The sequence below is a fragment of the Papaver somniferum genome, chromosome 4 (assembly GCF_003573695.1).
Source record: "Papaver somniferum cultivar HN1 chromosome 4, ASM357369v1, whole genome shotgun sequence".
In the NCBI taxonomy this organism is placed as follows: domain Eukaryota; kingdom Viridiplantae; phylum Streptophyta; class Magnoliopsida; order Ranunculales; family Papaveraceae; genus Papaver; species Papaver somniferum.
This window is the reverse complement of record NC_039361.1, coordinates 98,485,655-98,500,931: the sequence shown is the minus strand read 5'-3', so window position 1 is coordinate 98,500,931 and position 15,277 is coordinate 98,485,655. Positions and strand designations below refer to the sequence as shown.

At 37.1% G+C, this 15,277-nt stretch overlaps 1 protein-coding gene across 1 annotated transcript; it reads right to left on the bottom strand.

The window, feature by feature from the left end:
• Nucleotides 1-11,189: 11,189 nt before the first annotated feature.
• On the bottom strand, nucleotides 11,190-14,015 carry LOC113276174 (glycine-rich RNA-binding protein 3, mitochondrial-like). The gene is made up of 6 exons (XM_026525743.1): nucleotides 13,699-14,015; nucleotides 13,160-13,200; nucleotides 12,902-13,065; nucleotides 12,709-12,808; nucleotides 12,423-12,592; nucleotides 11,190-12,044 (listed from the first exon to the last, which is right to left on the bottom strand). The coding sequence occupies exons 1-6, from the start codon at nucleotides 13,827-13,829 to the stop codon at nucleotides 11,520-11,522; spliced, it is 1,131 nt and encodes a 376-aa protein (XP_026381528.1). The 5' UTR covers nucleotides 13,830-14,015; the 3' UTR covers nucleotides 11,190-11,519.
• Between the last annotated feature and the right edge of the window lie 1,262 nt (nucleotides 14,016-15,277).

Sequence of the window (15,277 nt, the reverse complement as noted above, 5' to 3'; positions counted from 1 at the left end):
CGAAAACTGGTAGGCTTTAAAGGATGTAAGAAAATAAGAGCAAAGAGGAAGCCTACTTTTTAACCGCAAGTGCACGGTGTCGATTGTAGCTTGTGCAAATACGGGTCGAATCCACAGGGACTAGGGTGTGAGTTGAAGTTTCCTAAGCTAATTCTCTAAGCAGTGAACTAATGAAGAAAATAGTGACAGTGGCAGTGAGACAAAGGCAGTGAAGATGATTACAGCTACAGATGGTAGACTAGGAGGATACTAAGGCATTTGATTCCACATCTTGATCCTAAACTAAGGAAGTTCTTATGCAAGCTATGTCTTGTTCTTTCAGGGAAGACTACAATGAGTGATTTACTAACTAACCTTGCTAACTTACCCCTAGCATCAGCTGTCTTCTTACAGCACAGCTGATCACAGGTATTTTGGCTCAACTAGTTAACTATCATTCCTAAGGCAATTCAATACAGTCCTTCAAATGGACTGATTTCTTAACCACAGTCACAACTTCACCCCTAGCATCAGCTGTCTTCTTACAGCATAGCTGATCACAGGTGAATTGGCTCAAATGGCTAATTATCAGTCCTACTTCAGTTTAAACATCACAAGAACAATAACATGTATACTAACTATCCTAGCATGCAATCAAGAGTTTCATCTAAGACCTAGCAAGTAAATTAGAACATACTAGACATGGTGAACAAATACAATTGAAATTTACAAAATAATTTAAATTAAGAACTAACCCTTGAGGCAATGGCTATTCCAGTCCTCTTGGGTGAAGCACTGGCTATCCCAGGCATATATTTTACACACACCTACAACATCTATTTATAGTTACAAGCACTCAATTAGGGTTACAATAATTTTCCCCCAAATCAGAGAAATTAGGGTTACTTATTTACCTAATATGATGGAATGATAACTACTCCATGCGTCGACCCATTCTTCTTCTGACTCTCCTGCTCCTCTCCATGCCTTCCAATTGCTTTTCTAACTCGACCTAATTCATAAATTTCTCTCCTAGGGTTTCAGAGAAAGAAAAGAAGAGATATTGATGAAATAGATAGGTGGAGAGGTAGGGAAATGATGGGAAAGGAGATGGGTTGTAGTTGGTTTGGTTGTGGAGTGGTTGAGAAAGGTGGTGGAGGTGATGATGGTGGTGCAGGCGATGGGGAGTGGTTCTGTAGACGGGGGTGAGGGAGGTGAATTCGATGGAGAAGAAGGAGGGGAGTGTTTGGTTGATGGGTATAGGTATTAGGTGCTTGGGTGTGTGGCGGGGATAGCAAGCTTGATGATTTGCGAAGCTCAGCCGTTGGATGTGGAATTGATAGATCAATCTGACGGCGAGATAGAAGGGAGTTGTAGCGACCGTTGGATATATAATACATCAAAATTAACGGCGCAGATTAGAGTTAGGTGCTGTAGTGTGAAGCAGGATCTTCAGATTTTGATGCACGACGATGAGGCGACCATAGGATGCTGAGATGATCCAATCTGACGGCTGAAGATGAAGGCGGGTATGGATATTGGAAATGGGTTTGGGTAAGGGTTTTGGGCCTTGGGTATGCCAAGCCCATATCTTCTTTAAGGACAATTCTTCCTCTTCAATCCCACTTCTAGTTGATCCGGCTCTTGCAAACATCATTCTTCGCTGCCTTTCTGCGGGAATCTTTGTCGTATCTTTTCTCTTTTCGCTCCGTGAGTTAACCAGGCTTTATTTAGTACCTAAAAATGCAAAATTAATTAATAAAATATTTATTCTTGAAAACAATGAAAATACAGAATATGGGATAAAATGTAGAATTAATGCACAAAAGATGAGTTAATTGCCAACAAAAAGATATAGAAATATGCACTTTTTAGCACTCATCAAAAATCCTAGTTTTTCAATATTTTCTCAAATATTGCTCAAACCATGGAAAAGCCAAAAAGTTAAACAGTCACTCGACCGACTAGGCTTCTCATGTCAAAAATTAAAATATCATTATTTTAATATTCTCGAATTATCTGTAGCATGAGAAAAGTTCTTCTTGCTCATTCGAGAAAAATTGAGAGTTTCAGTCAAGATCAAACTCTTCAGAAAATCCAAAATATTGCTCGAACGATCGTCAGAAAATACCAAAGCTCTCAGGACTGAGACACTGACACCGTGGTAACACGGGCACGCTGCCTTGACCGACCAAGGCCGGCCCCAAGGCTTACAAGGAGACGTTCCCACACATATTCACAATTTTGACCTAACTTTCTAGATATTGCTCAAATTGGGTCCAAACTTTGTCCAACCAACTTGGGACTCGCTCAAACGACTGGAAGCTAGTCCCACGACCACCAAGGGCCTGCTTCATACCCTCTTGGTCGGTCCCTCATCTCTCCATAAATTAGGTTTTGCTACCCAACGCTCACACGAGCATTATTATAATAAATGATCAACACCAGCATTTGATCATTCTTTCACCAACCGGTCAACAAAGGACTCTGGTGCACGCTCACTAGAGCACTTGGGCACCACATGGTCGTCCATCATCCCATGTGGTCGGTCCCTCCTACACTCGGTGACCTATTTTCAGTAATTCATCAATTGACGAACAATTGATCAAAAATTAGGGTTTCGAACAAACGCTCCACAAATCATAATTCTGAGCAAGTTCAAACACTAATAATTTTATATTGATCCAGCAATCGACATCTAGATTAATTATATAATATTTGGTCCAGCTACCAATATTTTAAATTAATATCTTATTTGGTCATGCTACCAACAATTTATCGAATGACCAATACTTGATCGATTGTTCAAATATTGATCCAACTATCAATATTCAGTAATTTACCGAACGAGAAATACTTGCTCATCTGCTCGAATATTGATCCAACTATCAATATTCAGTATTTCACTGAATGAGCGATACTTGCTCATCTACTCGAATATTGATCCAACTATCAATATTCAGTAATTCATCGAATGATCAATACTTGCTCAGACGTTCGATTCATATACTAATATTCAGTAATTTATCGATCAATTGTTGGAGGAATATTTGCTCAGATTATCAACATCATTCATTCAAAGAACCACGTCCCAGAGACAAGTTCAATTCATGAATCATAGAGCATTCGACTATCATGCTCCACTGAACAAAACCTAGACCCATCGTCTAATCAAGTCAACGACTGACTAATCAAATACACGTCTACTTTGCGGACTCCATGTTCATGAGACATCAATCACGTCACATGGGGGATATCTATTAGGGTTTGTTCTGGCGGCCTACTGCACGTGTGTTCATCCACGATGAGAAATGTGAGTAAGTCGTGCAAGCAATTGAGGGAGTTAAAAAAGTAGTGAGTGGACAATCAACCGAGTCTCCGCACGACCTGGAACTGGTTAAACCACGATTTCCCACTTTCTCACTCTTTCACTCGAGCAACTGTCGCACTTAATGCGGATCAATGTGTTTACTATTCTAGCAATATAAATAAGTTTCTGAATCCACGATTGAGACAGACAATTTTTTGAGCAATCACTCTCAGAAATTCCATCAATCCATCAGAACTTATTCGAACCCAGCAGTTCATCAATTGCAGAAACCTACAACACATTCATTTGATCACTATTGATCTCACACACTTCTCAGCTTCCCCTTACAGATCAACCCTCTTCCCTCTTTGTGACCGATTGACTCTAGAATGGCCATTGACTTGGTTTAGGTCAAAGTCCTACAGATTGATCTCTCGAACTTAAAAGCACTCTCGTGCAGTGCATCTGTTTGAGGTTAGGCAGTTTGCTTGGTTGAGGAGTCTTCGGTCGCTCGATCGTCTCTACATTCCCTAGAAAACCAGCAAATCGTGTCTCCCATCAACATGGGGTGATGCCAGGGTTTTGTTAACAAGAGTTTGGATGAGCAAAATGCTCACACACCATTATGGCGTAACAGTCTTTCGGTTCTACTTCCTCATCCTCATGGTGATCAAGAAATGATAATCTGTAACCATCTGGAGTAGTCAAAAGTTTTGCAGACGTGCAAGTTTTTATGACATGCACAGGTTTTCCGCAAACAAGTTTTATTAGAGTCTGAAAACTGGGTGCGCATCTCCTTACTCAAGATCACTGCAATGTGTTCCAAGAACTTAAAAGCTTTTTCAAAAGCTAGAAAGAGGTCTTCGTCTACAAACCATCTTTTGTTGCGTTCCTTAAAAGGATTGTTTAACAATCTTTTAAGACAGTGTTTTTAACAGAACGTTTCTTGTTTTTAACCTTTGCAGAGGATCCTTTATTTTCCTGTCGATTCTTTACATCAATCAAGGTATCGAAAATATTGAATGAATCGAGAGCATACTTTGAGAGAGTAAGTCTTGAGGAAATTAAACTCCAAAGAATCTTTAAGGAATTATGTGTTGGGGTTTTGTTCCATATACAAAACTATATGGCTGAAATTGGACTTTATGTGACAGTTTTTGAGGCAGAAACAGTGATCTAATGTTGTCAAAATCGTGGCTAAAAGGATATTTCGGGTTTTGAATGTCTACAAGGTTTGTTTGGATTTGGAAACTTGTATGACAGTTTGGAAGAGTGTTTTCCAATTTTAGGTTTTCCTAATTAAGGTTCTATTCTTAGAAGGTCTCTAAGACTTGGGGAGCAATGATGTAACTATTATATAAGAAGAGTTAATGAAAAGAAATCATTATCTTGAGTAATTCTCTTGGAGAATCCTCTCAATAAAGAGAGTGATTGAGGGTCACAACCGTTGTGTCTTACAATAGTTGGTGATGGGTTCAATCTATGTGAGAAGAGTAATCTAGGGTTTCTAGGGTTCATATGGGGGAAGCTAGAATTCATGATGTTCTTTATGTTCTTGTCTAAAGTCGAAGCAACCTTGGCGATGAAGGTTTATGAAAGAAGAAGAACAAATGAAGAGGCAAACTCTTCGTAATATGTCTTGTTATTTCTAACGTTTACCGCTAGTAAGTTACATAACTAGTTGATTATATTTAATGTCGATGTAATAACTTGTTATGGTATTGAAAGAGTGGTTTTGGCCGTGGATGTAGCCTACAAAGGTGAACCACGTAATCTTATGTCGTGTGTGATTTTCTATTATCCTATTGATTATATATCCTTGCTAGTATTGTTCGATCATGCTAATTTAAATATGTAAGAGACGGGTCCGATCTAAGTTATCTGACGAAAGATGTTTCATAGAATTGACTTCTATAGAAACATGATGGTTCTTAGATGAACGTAGCCTCGGTTTCCCGATATTCTGGTGTACATTATTAGAGATATCGTCTTTGTCCATATAGTCAGATCGTTTCAAACACTGACTTATTATGTCTTAACGTGTTTTCCTGCTATGATACCAATAGAAAACACTGGAGGTGCCAAAATACACCACCAACTTTTTCTTAAGCAATCTGTATAGACAAACTTAAATACAATTTCGAGAGTACAACTTAATGAATCTCAATCAAGGAATAATTTTTAGAGTTGCATCTCTTTCTTCCACAATCAGAAAGTTTACAGAGACTAGTATGTGAACCTGATTTACATGTGAAAGTACTTGGGTGATTCTAAAGATCAATTTCCAAGTAATCAATCAAGTCGTATCGAACAAAAGATGATGGATATATCTACTTGATTGAATTTACGTACAACCTGTGATATTTCAATTATAGAGGTAAACAATATAATGCGGAAAAAAATAACACAGACACCAGAATTTTTGTTAACGAGGAAACCGCAATTGCAGAAAAAAACCCGGGACCTAGTCCATATTTAACACCAAACTGTATTAAACCGCTACAGACACTAGCCTACTACCAATTAACTTTGGACTGGAATGTAGTTGAGACCGAATTAAACCGTCACAGCAATTCAGTTACAATCACGCTCCTTACGCCTCTTGAATCCCAGCAGGACTCCGCGCAAATGATTCCCTTAGCTGACGTCCTTTACAACCTAAGAGTTGTTTCAACTCAATTGAAGACTTTAAACCAATATGCCTCCCATAGATAAGCCTATATGTGTGATTTATTTTTCGGTCATAGATCAAGGTGAGACTGAAAATCGATAGCAATAGACAAAGTCTAGCTAACCTCAAAATCTGGACTTATGTTACCCAAAGTGCATCCTAGATTATTATTCACCTCACAAATATTAAACTTGTGGAGTCAATCAAAGTTTGAGACAAAGAGAACTTTGATGATTTTTATTTATCTTGTTTAAGTGAGCAGCTCAACAATCGAACAAGATCAGGATACTCGATCTATCAAGATAAGCAATATATGGACCTGGCTTCACGAATCCCTATGAAGTATTTGTAGTCTCTAAGCCTTAGAAGGGTTTTAGGAAGAGGACGACTCTAGTTTACATCTAGGACACACCAAAAAAAGTAATGTCGGGATTCAAAGATCCTAATTGATTGAGGTTCCCCTTTTATAAACTTTCAAAGCATAGGTTGCTTTAGGTTTAAGCTAAGACAGCTTTGGAACCAAGAAATCAATATCCACAGTTAGATGAATATTTGAATGTAATTGACATATCAAGATATACACTCTGGTTAGGTTGAACCGTAACCGAACCGTGTATAAAGACCACGCTCATGAATGGTTAGCCGAAGCTAGCTAACTGAACTATAAGCTTGAGCATTTTCATATACCACTTAAGACTTTACCTTGAGTCACAATAATGTGATCAAATATGTTTATAGTGTCATTAGAGATTATTCAAATGCTAATTATCTCGGAGAAATAATTTTATGTACATATGAATTTAATCGACATGGTAAGTAGGCTTACTAGGTACAATATACTTAACCTATTCGTGAAAATTTATGTCATGGTATGTGTACCGGTATGTATACCTTAAGACATGACCGAGTTCCGGAATTCACAGAACTTTTCTGAGACATTTACTGGTATGGATACCTTAAGACAAAAACCAGTTCTGGAGTTCACATAACTTTTCTGGTACGTGTACCGATATGGATACAAAACCCTTTCCGGAACCAACAGTTCCTTTCTAGTATGCATACATGTATGCGTATTGATTCTGGTTAACGAGTTCACAGACTTTTCAAGGTATGCATACTGGGTATGCGTACCAAAAAGTTGTTGTCGACATACAGCTACTCCGGTACGTGCACTAGGTATATGTACTACGGTTCCGGACTTTTTACAGTTTTCACAGTTTGTAAGACTGATATGCATACTGTCTTGTATCCGAGAATAATAGTAGTTCTATATTTCTCTCTAAATCAATTCGAAACATTCCCAAATAACATCAATGACACATGTCACTGTTCCATGCTATTTTCGAATGGTAGTCTTGAATCATAATTTAGATACGAAAGATGAATTGTCCTTGACTGAAATTCATCAAGTATGAACAAATGTTTATTAAGCTTAGTCGTATATTTCGAGAACTAATTACCAAGATAAACTTGACTCGAAATTCTTTGTATGCTCACAAAAGTCTAATTAGTCATGCGACATCATCTCATAGATAGAAAGATGAATATAACTAGAGATATGGGTAGTTCAGTCTTCAGTTACCTTTTATTGAAGAAGTTCTCCATAATCTTCGGTTGATCTTCGCCTTCAAACGGTAGAAAGCAATGATGATTGTCGTGATGTCCGTTTCTCAACTACATCTTCTATCTTAATCCGAGAGTTAACTAATTATAGACTAGAAATCAAGATATAGTTTTGACAATTAAATTTGACAACAAGCTTGAGATAGCAACACTTGTGAGTTCGACCGAGCAATACTCTAGCATATTCAATTTAGGTTTATTTGGATTCTTTCAGTTTCCAAGGTATTCAATTTTATGGATATAGATAAGGCTGCACACGAACCGAACCGTAACAGGAGAACCAGATCAAAACCGATAAACCCGAATCGGAGCCAAACCAGAACCGGCTAAGGGGGTACTTGTAACGGTTCCCATTTTCAGAACCAGTATAAAAGGGGGGTACAAATACGGGTTCTACCATGGTTCTCGACCGAACCGGTACCCAAAGAATCGATCAATATTAACCAGTGATAAAATTTATAAAATTAAATATTGGATATTAATTTTAGGTTAAGAGTAAATATCTTTCACTCCCTACATCTGTTTTTCTTCTCTCTTCTTTTTTTCGTTGTACCACCACCTTCTTCTTCATCACAGAGACAGATACCACCACCATCATCTTCTTCTTCTTCAGATGATTATTCAAGTCCAAGATAATCATCATTCAATTCGTCATCATTTTCTTCTTCTTTTGTTTCTTTAGTTCTTATACAGGTAATTCATCTAATATTGGGTAATCCGGTTATAAACTGATTTAGGATTGTATTTAACTAATTGTATGTTTGAATCTTTGTTAGATTGATTTAGGGTTTTATTTGAGATTGATTTGGATTGATTTAAGGTTTGAGATATAAATGGAAATGGAATTTGGTGATTTTGTATGCAACCAAAGATTTGATCGAATTGCAGCTCGTGATACTTGATTGAGAGGGAACTTGTGGTGTTCGGTGGTCGAATTGGTGTTGATTTTCTTCGATTATTGGAATATTTATTGTTGCGAATGTTTGAATCTGCTTTGGATATGGATTGCAGATTAATTGAAGATGAGGTTTATGTGGACATAATAGAGCAATAGAGCAATTGGTGTGGTTGAACGGTATGGAGAACAAAGTGGCAGTATCTTGAGTACTCACGTGTCTGAGGTTTGAAGATGATAATAAGATAACATACTCTTTCTCCATTAGTAGTTCTTTGTTAAGAGAGACCGAATAGATAAAAAAAAGTATGTTGCTTATTATGTTTTTTTGGTCTCTATTACTAGAATGACAGAAGAAGGTATTTTATATGTGAATCAAAATCACATGTAAAAACCGGTACTAGAGTGGAACCGGGCCAGTCTTACAGGTACAGATACCCCAGCACTTACCACAGGGCTAACCACGTTCATCAGAAGGTCAAAAAGGAGAGTATTATCTCCAATATATTTGCAAAAAATGAAATTGTAGAATTATTGTACAATATCTTTTAGTCTTAATATAATTTCGTTTTCCATCAAAAAAAGTCTTATAGGTACAGATACCCCAGAACATGGAACCGGTCAGTAAGAGATATAGGTATCGGGTTTCCTAAAAAACCCGGACTGTATCGTCCCATATGCAGCCTTAAATATAGACTCCATAAAAATCGGAGGTATCCAGTTTATTCATGTTTTTATGGATTGTTATGAAACACAAAATTTTTGTGGAATTTTATGGATATTACAGGGAAAAATATTTACATTATTTTTTCAACAAATCTCAATCGCACCCACACTTTTACGGTAACCTGGGGATTCTCATATATTATGCACGACAGTTATACGGAACCTTGCGGATTCTCATATATTAGGCAAGAGACTTGTACGGAAACTTGCGATTCTCATATATTGTTTATAAATCAGCACCACCGCCCCAAAGTAGACTTACTTTCACCACAACATTCACCACCAATACCCCACCACTATCGCCGCTACTGGTACCACCGCCACCCACACGAGGGCCATCCTACCGCCGCCATCGCCTGGGTCAATTGTTTTTGGATGAAAAAGAAAGATCACTTTCTCGATTTGCTTATTTGTGACGTGTCGTGTATGCCACACATGTTTGAGTAGGCCCACCACGAAAATATTTTTAACTAATAGTCTTGTGCATTAATTATTATCTGTGAAGTTGGATGGTGGCGCCAAATGCTTATTGTTTTGTTTGATAGTTTTATTTTATGTTTGGATCTCACATCTAGATGGATAGATTCACATATATGTATATTAATCCGTTATTAAAGCTAATCTGACATGATAAAAGACAAGTAGCATTGCTCTTCCCATGAACTGGGGTTGAACCCTACATGTCCTACACGTAGCGTTGTTGCCTACCTTACACTTTACAACTTTTGATTCGAATTCAGACTCGTAAACACATACATTGCTAATGTTTCCATTATTTAATCCACAGACATGCATAATCGTTCAACAGTTTACACGGCGTTTAATCCACAGATGTGCATAATCGTTCGCCGTCTACTAGCATTTCCACGGCGTTTTGCCTTTAAACGGGGATGATGTAAATATTGGCACGCTGCTTCGACCAGCTTTTCAGGCTCTTTTTAAGTTCCATCGCTCTATCTAGAACGAGGGTTTTAAAGTAAACCTTCTCCGGTTCTTGCATGATCTTCCATGGATGCATCTTCTTCTCCGGTTCTTACATGATCTTCCATGGATGCATCAGCTGAACTCAAATAAGTAAGCGGTACAAAACCATACATAAACGCACAGTCGCGTTCTACATACATCTTTTTGCTTGGGTTTTGTCTGGCATGGTTTTGGTATCCTTGCTTTCACCACCTTGGTTTGGAGAGTTGGGCGGTAGATTTTCTAACTTTCACCACCTTGGAGAGTTGGCCTGCAAATGTCAAAGTTGGACATTTTCTTTTCCATACGTTAGGTGTTGTCATTTAAAATTGGATTGGAGATTTTTTTTTCCCATAGGTTAGGTGTTGTCATTCAAATTAAAACTCCAAATTAGAGCTCCGCTTATTGCGAGACTCCCAATTCTTTCAAAGAAAAAAGAGCACAGAAAATTAAACATAAAAGAGAACAAATAAACAACTTGCCACACATGCATCAACTGAATTTACAATAACAAGAATTTCTAAAAATTGCCATTCAGATTTTAGAGCGGGCATCGATCTTTTTTGTATTTCTATGCAAAAAAAAAAAAAACACAGCCGGAGACTTCCAAGAGTCCCTTGGGCCGTACTTGGAAAGTGAAGAACAGTTTGAAAACAAGACAAGAAACACTTGAAATACGAATACCCATCAAGATGGGACAACAAGGGTTATAAACAAGAACGAAGGCCAAGAAAAATGAAAAAGGAAGAGGGTCAAACATACTGTACTACAAGTACTGTGGCTCAGAACAAAAACTTGTTTGTAATTCCCAAATATTATTATTTCAGTTGGGCCTTAAATCAATGGGTCAATAAAAAATTTCAATTAACTCATCCTAATACCTAGCCTCAGATGTGACTAAGGAGAACAAAGATTCAAGAGGGTATGAAGGTACAAATCTAAATATCCTAAATCTTACCAAAAAAAAAAAATATATCCTAACATCAATCTACACAGAAAGCTAAAGTAAGATTTCAAAAAATAGGTTTCTAAGAAGTTCTTTTTTCCTTGAACAACCAACACATCAAAGAAAATATTAATTATCTGATGTTCATCTTATCAAACAGAGTATATCTAGAAGTTAAGAAAATTAAAAATAAACCAAGCAGTAATACAAACTAAAATAGATTCAAATTCTAAGGGTCGCATCATTAAGCTAACAATAGAAGACCAAGTCCTGGTTTGCCAAGGATCACATCAGTAAGCAAGATGATCTACCCTTCTCTACCCGCTTGAAGCTAACAAGCGAAGACATAGAGGACTAAGTTGTTCTGCTTTGTACTTCCACGGACCATTACTGCTATTGGAGTTCTCTACCTTGCATAAGGATGGTAACGACCACCACCACTACCTCCATAACCACCTCTATTTCCATATAGGGAGCTTCCACCGCTACCTCGGTAGCCACTCCCAAAGCCTGCATCATAGCTACTACCATAACCACCAGCACCACCACCATAGCCACCATAACCCTCACCAGCTCCTCCACCATAACCACCTCCTAGGTCATAACCTCTACTGAAGCCTCCGCCATAACGGCCTGCATATCCTAGAGAAGGCTCTCTATAATCGCCTAGACCGCTACCACCATATCCATATCCACCACCGAATTCACTAGTGCCATATCCTGCATAGCCACCTGGTCTACCCCCATATCCCCCGCCTGACCTATAGGACCCACCACCATAACCTCCACCACCGGCACCATACCCATCATAAGCATCCCCAAATGCACCAGCACCAGCATCACCATAAGTACTGGGCCTAGAATTGGAAAAACGCCTGGGTGGTGCCAATGGCGGGTTAGATTTCTTGGGTTCTGCTTTCTTGATCTCCACCTACAACAAAACAAAAACATTAACCTAGACTGCCAAATCCACACACCCCTCTTATACCTTGTACAAGAAATACCCGCCACACACCAAAAAACTATTAGTGACCAACAAAGTAAAAGCAGATAGCTATCATGACTACCACCCACCATCAGCTAAAAAAAAAAACTAAATATCCTATCAACAGCATCAACAAAGATTCCCCAATCTTTGGATATAAGGTGTGAATATAACTTCTTTATCATATTTTGTTAAAAAGGATCCAGAATTGGAAGTGCCAAACATTTGAAACAGGTGAGAAATAAGCAAAAAAGTTAATATTTTGGTAAATAGAAAAACTACGCTACCAATTTGCTTAATTTTCCTAGTAGGCTCTAAACTAACCTGAGCTCCAGCAAATTCGATCTTGTTCCCTTGAGACAGGATGTTATCAACAGATTCCTCACTATCAAATGTAATAAACCCAAAACCCCGAGAACGAGTGCTTGCATGGTCTCGCATGATTTGATGTTCCTTGATCTCTCCAAACTTAGAGAAAAACCCACTAAATTCATCTGGCACATTTGAAGAGAAAATCAATATCAAAAAAAGGTGACACTGATGGTAATGGAGAACCACGCTGACTCAGGGTATGTAAGAACAAACTGAGCACATTAAAACATAGAACCACCTTCGTTTACGCTAGTAGGAATGCCGCCCACAAAGATCTTTTTGGTCTTGAAATCCTTGGATCCCATGGTTCCCTTAGGTATGGTCCGCTTGATTTCAACCTACAGAAGAAGGGAAAAAAAACAAAAGTTAAAATCCTAATTACCATAAGAAAACAATTATACTCAAAAACCACACACAGATCCGAATCATACTTGTTTTCCATTAATAACATGAGTATCTTCGATAACTCTGTCAACTACAGAGGCATCTGCATAAGTCACAAAACCAAATCCACGGGGCTGCCCACTTACTCGATCTTTCATTATCACAGAGTCTGTGATTTCTCCATATTTACCAAAATGCTTGGTAAACTGAACTGCATTGAGCACAAAAAGAGAAAACAACAACGTGAGAACAAAACCAACCGGAAGCAGTACAAGAAAATTGAGGGCAAAAATCTTAGAACTTACTAGGAGTAGTCTCCTTCGCTAGACCACCAATAAAAATCTTCCTGAAAACACCCATAAAGTAGATTGAGAATAATGGAATCAAAAAACCCAGTTGCATAATAAGACAGCGATAATCACTCTCACAAACAAAAATACATCTTTCAATAAGTTTAACAACAGCAGCAGAAAAACCATGAATTGGTGGATTGGGTGAAGAGGCATGCAATAATCCATTCGAAAAAAAATAAAATTGAAAGCGATAAACGATTTGCACAAGTAAGAATCAGTCATAATGGTCAAAATCAAATAGAGCCGCTAAAAGCTAAGGGTATCCAATCTAGGGTTTTTTTTATAATGATTTCTGCAAAAACAAGGAATTAGCAAAGCAAGTTCCTCTAGTGTCAAATTTTCATCAAAACTAGAACCAAGATTCACTAAAACGATCAAGAATAAAAATTATCTTACCCTATAAAAGGGAGATAACAAATAATGATTATACGAATCGAAAAACAAACACATAATTAAACAACAACAGCAAAAGAAAAAAAAAACATAATTACCCAGGGCTAGCACCATCTCCCGTATGATGATGATGGTTTTGGTGAGGTTTCTCCTCTCCTGTATGGTGGTTTAGGGTTTTAACATCGTTAGTTTCTCCATCAGAGGAACTCCCGTTCGCATTGGGATCCATCGTTAGATTTACAAAGAGTATAAAAGAAAAGGAGAATGAAAGGGTAGAAGAAGAAGAAGAATATTTCAGACGAGATGTGGTGGTGATTAAAAGAGGGATGAAAAAGGTTTGAAGCAGAGATAGAAGGGGAAAACTAAACCCTAGATAGAGTTCAACACGAAAGAAAGAAATATTATATCCCTCAGAGAAATTTGTGTGTGGGATATATACAAATTTTGGAAGTCTAAATTTGGTAATTAATCAACCGACCACTCCTTTTGGAAGTCGGTAATGACACGAAAATACTTTTTTTTACTTGGGGCAGCCACTTCTATAGTGTGATACAAAGCGAGTCGTTCGGGCCTGCCCTTCCTCGAAAACTCTCGTATAGAACCATGTTTCAGGGAATATCTAAAAAATTTAGAGAATACCATGTAAAGATAGAGGATTATTTGATAGTAATATTAGGTGCCCCTTATTCATATATTTTGTTTAATGTTAAAACTGTCCTTTATCTACATTTTTTATTTTCAAAAAAAAAGAAAAATTATATTTTTTTTAAATAAACCTTTTAAAAAGTTATATTCTTTTAAAATTAAAAATTAAATTTTTTAATATAAAAAAAATATATTTTCTTTTACTTTTTTTCTTTAAAAAATATTTTTAAGAAATTCAAAATTTTGTTCTTTAAAAAAAGAACAGAAAATCAAAAAAGAAAAATTAATAAAATGAAAATTAAAATCCTTAAAAAGAAAATCAAAATAAAATAAATGACATAATAAATAATAAATAAGTAAAGTTAATAAATTCACTGAGGGTAACTAAGTAATTTACCTATTCTTGAATACCCCTTATCACCACACCCTAGTTAGGGTAATTATTTTGTATGTCCTAAAATTTTCTTGTATGCCCTAAAACATGGTTCCTCATATAAGGCCAAGATAGTACTCCCTCCGTACACATATATAGGCGGAGGGACCCAATCTCTTAGATTAAGAATTCTTTTTTGATTTCATAAATATCCATTGCTTTTCCTGTTTTACCTCTTATTATATTCCCTATGTTAGAAACATAAACTTAAATGTGAGGATAACCAAGCAACATAAATAGGGGTAAAATGGATAAAAACCATCTTGAAATTGTCACTCCGCCTATCTAATGGTACAAAGAAAATGTCATATTCCTCCTATATAATAGATACGGAGGAAGTAGTTCTTATTTTTTGGGGTGTTTTTGCGTGGCTACATCTCAATTACTGCGAAGCCTGACCATTATACCCGTTCTCTTAATTAGAACTAGGTTGAACGGCACGGGCTCAGATTAGTTGTCCCAAGTTTAACTTATTAATTATTCCCTCCGTTTATTTTTAATAGGCTGGTTTTTATAAATAAATGTTTCAAAAAAATAAGTTGGTTTCCTAATTGGGAAAGTCAAATGTTACTTTAATTTTTTGAGACAATATTTCTCTT

Bases quoted from the DNA above. Each gene is read 5' to 3' on its own strand.
- LOC113276174 (XM_026525743.1), bottom strand. From the start codon at position 13,829: ATGGATCCCAATGCGAACGGGAGTTCCTCTGATGGAGAAACTAACGAT. The intron at 12,809-12,901 runs GTATGATTCGGA...CTTCTTCTGTAG, and splicing joins ATGTTATTAATGGAAAACAA to GTTGAAATCAAGCGGACCAT. The intron at 12,045-12,422 runs GTTAGTTTAGAG...GTTTTGTTGTAG, and splicing joins TCGAATTTGCTGGAGCTCAG to GTGGAGATCAAGAAAGCAGA.